General features: G+C 53.5%; 1 protein-coding gene across 1 annotated transcript; it reads left to right on the top strand.

Moving 5' to 3' along the window:
* Positions 1 to 1113: 1113 nt before the first annotated feature.
* On the top strand, positions 1114 to 3273 carry TMEM81 (transmembrane protein 81; the record flags this gene model as incomplete). The annotated part of the gene is made up of 2 exons (XM_084220858.1): positions 1114 to 1156; positions 2516 to 3273. 2 exons carry the CDS (start codon positions 1114 to 1116, stop codon positions 3271 to 3273), a joined length of 801 nt encoding a protein of 266 aa, XP_084076984.1.
* Between the last annotated feature and the right edge of the window lie 3157 nt (positions 3274 to 6430).

Genomic DNA, 6430 nt, shown 5'->3' with positions numbered 1-6430 from the left:
ACCCAAATCCCTGTGGGAATCCATCAGGAGACTCTGATTATGGGATGCCTTTTCCATAAAATTGTGGTCAGAAACTGGAGATTCCATGGAACTGTGGGGAGTTCCTCCATCCAAAAAACTGGATTTTCCAGGGAAGAACGCTTCAGCAGTGCGTGATGATTTTTTGGGGATGCTTGAGCGCTGCATGAATCTCCTCTCCGAGCGTTTTCCCGGGATGGCAGCGTGGGAATGACTCCTGTGGATCCATCAGTGGAGGTGTGGGGTCAGATCCCTCAGGAATGGGGGCTCTGAGACCTCTCCCAACTCCTGTGGCTCCTTCCAAGGCTGGGAATTTCATCCCGGAGTTTCTGGTGCCCTCGGGATTTGCTGGACCTTCCCTGAGGGTTCTTCCTTGGAATGTTTGGGGCTGTTGTGCCCCGGCTGTGACATCAGAGCTGCTCCCATGGGAACAGCTCCAGGGCCTGGTGGGACCGGAACCAAAGCGGCTCAGACCACCCTGGATTCCCATGGATCAGCCCCAGTAGAGGTTGGAATGTTGGGGTTGGATTTGGGGAGCGCTCCAGGCTGGGATGTGTTTGTATAAGTGAGGATTGGACTGGGCTTCCATGAGGAATTGGGATTTTGGGATTTTCTCACACTCCACGGTGTTATTTGGGAGATTCCAGCCGTAATTCCTGCTGGAAATTTGGAGTTTGGTGGGAAAATGAGATTGGAGTCGCTCCTTTTCCAGTGGAAATCCATCCAAAATAAAACCATCAAAAACAATGAAGGGAGCCTTACAGAGAGGAGAGAATTTCACTCTGAAATTGCCGAACTCACATGAAACTGGAATTTGGGCAGAGTTGGATTGGATCCAATGGATCAGAACATCCTCCTGTCCTGCTCAAAGAGCATTCCCGATGGAATTCCCGGAATTCCTGCCCTGCTGGATCCAGTAACTCCTTGCTGTGTCTTTTTTTAGTAGTGCCTCCAGCTCCACATCCGGGAGGATTTTCCCAAGTGGAAGGATTAGATCTGGTGGGATGTCAGAGACATCCCAAAGGACCTGGAAGATTCATGGAATGATTCCAGGGGGTTTGGAGTGCTGAACCCGGACACGAAAACAGCTGGAAAATGGAGCAGAGCCCCATCGTGGTCATCCTGCTGTGCGCCTTGTGTATTCCAGCGGCGCTTCCTTTGGGACCAGGCATGGAGCTTCCCTCGGGATTGGGATCAGAGCTTCCCTCGGGATCGGGAATGGAGCATCCCTCGGGATCAGGATCAGAACTTCCCTTGGGACCAGGAATGGAGCTTCCCTCGGGATCGGGATCAGAGCTTCCCTCGGGATCGGGATCAGAGCTTCCCTCGGGAGTGAGATCTGAGCTTCCCTTGGGACTGGGAATGGAGCATCCATCGGGATCAGAGCGTCCCTCGGGAGTGAGATCTGAGCTTCCCTCGGGATTGGAGCTTCCCTTGGAACCGGGCTCGGAACTCTCCTCGGGATTGGAGCTTCCCTTGGGATCGGGCTCGAAGCTCCCCTCAGGATTGGAGCTTCCCTCAAGAGCAAGATTGGAGCTTCCCTTGGGATCAGGATTAGAGCTTCCCTTGGGAGTGGGATTGGAGCTTCCCTTGGAACCAGGCTCAGAACTTTCCTCGGAACTGGAATTGGGTTGGGAGCTTCCCTCGGAACTGGGATCTGAGCTTCCCTCAGAAGTGAGATCGGGCTCAGCGCTTCCCTTGGAACCAGGATCGAAGTTTCCCTTGGAACCGGGATCAAAGGCCCTGTGGGGATCTGAGCTTCCCTCGGAAGCAGGATCAGAGCTTTCCTCAGAACCAGGATCTGAAATTCCCTCAGAACCGGGATCTGAGCTTCCCTCGGAACCGGGATCCGAGCTTCCCTCAGAAGTGAGATCAGGCTCAGCTCTTCCCTCGGAACCGGGCTCAGAGCCTCTGTGGGCATCTGAGCTTCCCTTGGAAGCGGGATCGGAGCTTCCCTCGGAACCGGGATCTGAAACTCCCTTGGAAGCGGGATCAGAGCTTCCCTCGGAACCAGGATCTGAAACTCCCTTGGAAGCGGGATCAGAGCTTTCCTCAGAACTGGGATCTGAAACTCCCTTGGAAGCGGGATCAGAGCTTCCCTCGGAACCGGGATCTGAAACTCCCTTGGAAGCGGGATCAGAGCTTCCCTCGGAACCAGGATCTGAAACTCCCTTGGAAATGGGATCGGGATCGGAGCTTCCCTCAGAACTGGGATCTGAGCCTCCTTCAGAACCGGGATCGGAGCTTTCCTCAGAACCGGGATCTGAACTTCCCTTGGAAGCAGGATCGGAGCTTTCCTCAGAACCGGGATCTGAACTTCCCTTGGAAGCAGGATCAGAGCTTTCCTCAGAACCAGGATCTGAGCCTCCCTCAGAACCGGGATTGGAGCTTCCCCCAGAACTGGGATCGGAGCTTTCCTCAGAACCAGGATCTGAACTTCCCTTGGAAGCAGGACTGGAGCTTCCCTCAGAACCAGGATCTGAACTTCCCTCGGAAGCGAGATCGGGATCCAAGCCTCCCTCAGAACCGGGACTGGATCTCCCCGCGGGGTCCATCCCGCTGGGGCTGAAGCCCAAGGTGGTGGTGAACGCCACGCCCTGCAGCGTCACCTGCGGGCTGGGCGTGAAGCAGGAGCAGCACTGCGAGGTCAGCCCGGCCGGCGAGCGCCGCAACTGCTCCCTGGTGCACTCGCGCTGCCTCACCGAGTGGATCTGCGGCCTCCGGCACCTCCGCGTCCCCGAGGGAAGCCCCCTCCAGCTCACCTGCCTCTCCCCGGACGCCGCCAGCCTGGAGGGACCCAATTTTGGCTACACCTGGAGGTTCGCCCAGGGGCTCATCACCACCAACGATCTCCTGTTCCACCCCTTCCGCAATCCCAGCCGTTCCCTGAGCTTCTCGCCGGCGCTGGAGTCGCATTCCGGGACCTACCGCTGCGACGTGCAGGTGCTGAGCTCCTTCCAGCTGGTCAAGAGGATCTACTTCGGCCTCAGGGTGATCCCCAGGGATCTGGTGGATCTGAACTTCCAGAAATCCCTGACTTGGGAGCAGCAGCTGGCGGCCAACGGGGAGGAACCGCCGGGAAACGCCACGGGCCCCGCGGAGCAGCGGAAGAGTTTTTGGGAGAAGCAGTGGTTCTACGAGGCGGTGCTGGGAATTGGGAGCGGGGTGATCGTGGGCGTCGTGTTCAGCCTCGGGCTCTGCTGCCTGGGCAGGGTTTGCAGGAGAAGAGCAGCCCGAGAAATGAACGGAGACTGACGCCATTCCCTGTTGGGATCAGGGTGGGAATCTTGGGATAGTCCATTGTTGGACTTTGATGATCCTCCCAACTCGGGAGGTTCCATGGATCTCATGACTATTTAATGGGATTTTTAAAGTTTATTTGCAACAGACACAGCTTATGATTGAATATTTTTGGCTGCTTTGGAGCCCGGATTAAGAATTCAGGAATTCAGAATGGAATTCTTCAGGTCGTCCGCGGTTGGATTTTGGTGATCCTCCCCTTCCAACTCAGGACATTCCATGGATCCCATAAGCATTTAATGGGATATTTAGAATTTATTTGCAAAAGACACCGTTTATAAATTAATATTTTCGGCCACTTTGGAGCCTGGATTAGGAATTCAGGATGGGATTCTGATTCTTGGGGTCGTCCACGGTTTTTCCTTTTACCAGAATGACACAAAAATGCTTTGATATCGAAAAACATGGGTATGGAGGGAAATAATTTTATTTATTTGAATGAAAACCAAACCAGGCACTTCCCAGAGCTGATTCCCAGAGGGTTTTTTTCACCTCCTGAATGTGGAAAAATCAGGAATGACCCATCACAGCGGGCTGGGAGTTAATGGTCCAGAGCTGCCCCATCTGCAGGAGCCTCTCTGCTCTTTGTCATGGAAATTTCAGTGTCTTGGGCCCAGCTGGGATTCCCAAATCCAGCGGGATGAAAGCTCCAGCTCTGCTGGGGGAGTCAGAGTGGGAGCCAAAAATCTCCTTCATCTTTGGATTGGGGGGTTTTGTAATTTCTGAGGGGAGCCAGATGCTCAGAGCAGGGAAAATGAATCCATAATTGGAGTTTTTATTTGGAGACCGAGGGCTGGGATGGCCACTGGGGTCCAGCTGTCACAAAGGGCCTTTAATGGGATTTTTTTTTTAGGGTGCTCTTTGATTTTTGAAGGGTTATTAAGGATTGGGGGATGTTTATCATAATAGGGGAAGGAAGGGAGAGGGAAGGAAAAGGGAAAAGCAGAGGTTGGAGCTCAGTGCAAGTAGGGAAGTAAAAACCCTTTTCATCCCTCCTTTTTTCCCTCTCTCCCTGCAAAACAATCTTTTCTAAATCACTTCCCATGAATTCCCACCATAAAGGGCAGAAATTCAGGAAAAAATGGCTCTGTCTGCTCTGAACTCTGGCACCTTTGGGATCACAGAGGCTGGAGCTTGGCAGGGCTCCTTCCCTCTCTCCGTCCTTCATCCTTCCCTCCTTCACTCCATCCTTCCCTCTCTCCATCCTTCCTTTATCCTTCCCTCCTTCACTCCATCCTTCCCTCTCTCCATCCTTCCCCTCCTTCATTCCATTCTTCCCTCTCTCCATCCTTCCTTTATCCTTCCCTCTCTCCATCCTTCCCCTCCTTCATTCCATTCTTCCCTCTCTCCATCCTTCCTTTATCCTTCCCTCTCTCCATCCTTCCCCTCCTTCATTCCATTCTTCCCTCTCTCCATCCTTCCCTCTCTCCATCCTTCCCTCTATCCCTCCTTCCCCTCCTTCATTCCATTCTTCCCTCTCTCCATCCATCCCTCTCTCCATCCTTCCCTCTATCCCTCCTTCCCCTCCTTCACTTTCTTCCCTCTCTCCATTCTTCATCCTTCCCTCTCTCCATCCCTCCCTCCATCCTTCCCTCCATCCTTCCCTCTCTCCATCCTTCCCCTCCATCCCTCTCTCCATCCTTCCCTCCCTCCATCCTTCCCTCCATCCTTCCCTCTCTCCATCCCTCTCTCCATCCATCCCTCTCTCCATCCTTCCCTCCCTCCATCCTCCCTCCAAATCCCCTGAACTCCCCTTCTCTCCCTTCCTCTGCACACCTTTAACCCCAGGCTGTATTTTAGGAAGCTCTCAGAGGTTTTAGGGAGGATTCTGAGCCTTTTCCTGCCCTGGGTGGCTCTGGCTGGGCGTTAAATGCAGATTTTTGTCATTTCCCGAGGTCTGAGTGTCGGATTTGCAGGTGCAGATCCTTCCCCGTGGCTCTCCCAACCCTGGATTAACGGAATGGCAGAAGGGGCTGCCCAAAACAGGGCTTAACAAAGCCTGAGCTGCCCTGTCTGGAGAGGGATTTCCCTGCCACCACCTGGGCTGAAAAGGGCGAGGAATTGGCATTTAAAGGGAAAATTGCAGGTCAGGGCCCAGCCAGGAAATTCCAGACTCAGGATTGCCCAGGCTGGCACGGTTTTCTCTGGGATTGAGGAATCACAGCCGGGGAAAATCCCTAAAACCCCCCTTGGGAAGGAACCAGCAGCAACACCAACCAATTCTCGTTAACTTTGGTCAACTGCTTTACTGGGAGACAGAGATTTCAACAGGCAACATCGATTCCCAGCCAGTCCTGTGGGTGCTCAGCTCGGCATTCCTGCTTTTCCCAGCCTCCGGAGTGGAGGGGGCTCCTCAGCATCCCTTGGGATGTCCGGCCGCCGTCAGAGATGGAATCCAGAGCTGCTTCCTGGCTGGATCTCAGCCTTTGCAGTCCCAGTCCAAGCCTGGAATTTTGGCTGGGTGAATTCTCAGTGCAGGGAGATGAATCCGAGTCCAAATTTTCCTTCTTGTCCCAGCGGCGCTTCCTGGAGTCTCCCATTCTTGTTTTAATTTTCTCACTTTTTAAAAATTCCTTCTTTAAGCCCCTCTGAAATTGGATTTATTGACACCTCCATTTTTAGGCAGAGCTGCCCAAATTAAGGATTCTGGGAAAGGATCCCCTTCTCCCAAAGAGGCAAACAGGGTGACAAATCCACCCCAGAAGCACGTGGGATATGGGAAAACACAGAATTTGCACCTCACAGCTGAGACAAGCACCAGGCTGGGGCTGCAAATGAACACCAGAGTAGTAAAAAAAGCTTTTCAGGCTGGGGCAGAGCTCGACCCTCCCGTGGATTTGTCTCCTTGGGCTGGTTCCTGCAGGGTTTGGCTCTTTTTTGTGGGAAAAAGGATCAATCCCGTCCCACAAACGCTCCGAGCTGGCTGTGGTGGGATGGGTGTGGAACATGCTGGTCCCTGAACTCCTCAGTCCCCGTCCCCCCACGGAATTCACTGTACAGAGTTAAAAAAAAAGTCAAATTTAGCAGTCTGGTTATCTCATACATGGCTTCAATAAGGCAGAAAACCTATGGATACAGTGAGGGCGGGGGCAGCTGGCTGCAGAATTCCCGG

The sequence above is a fragment of the Fringilla coelebs genome, assembly GCF_963513975.1.
Source record: "Fringilla coelebs genome assembly, chromosome: 23".
Classification (NCBI taxonomy): domain Eukaryota; kingdom Metazoa; phylum Chordata; class Aves; order Passeriformes; family Fringillidae; genus Fringilla; species Fringilla coelebs.
The sequence above is the reverse complement of the archived record's forward strand: the minus strand, read 5'-3'. Positions and strand labels throughout refer to the sequence as shown.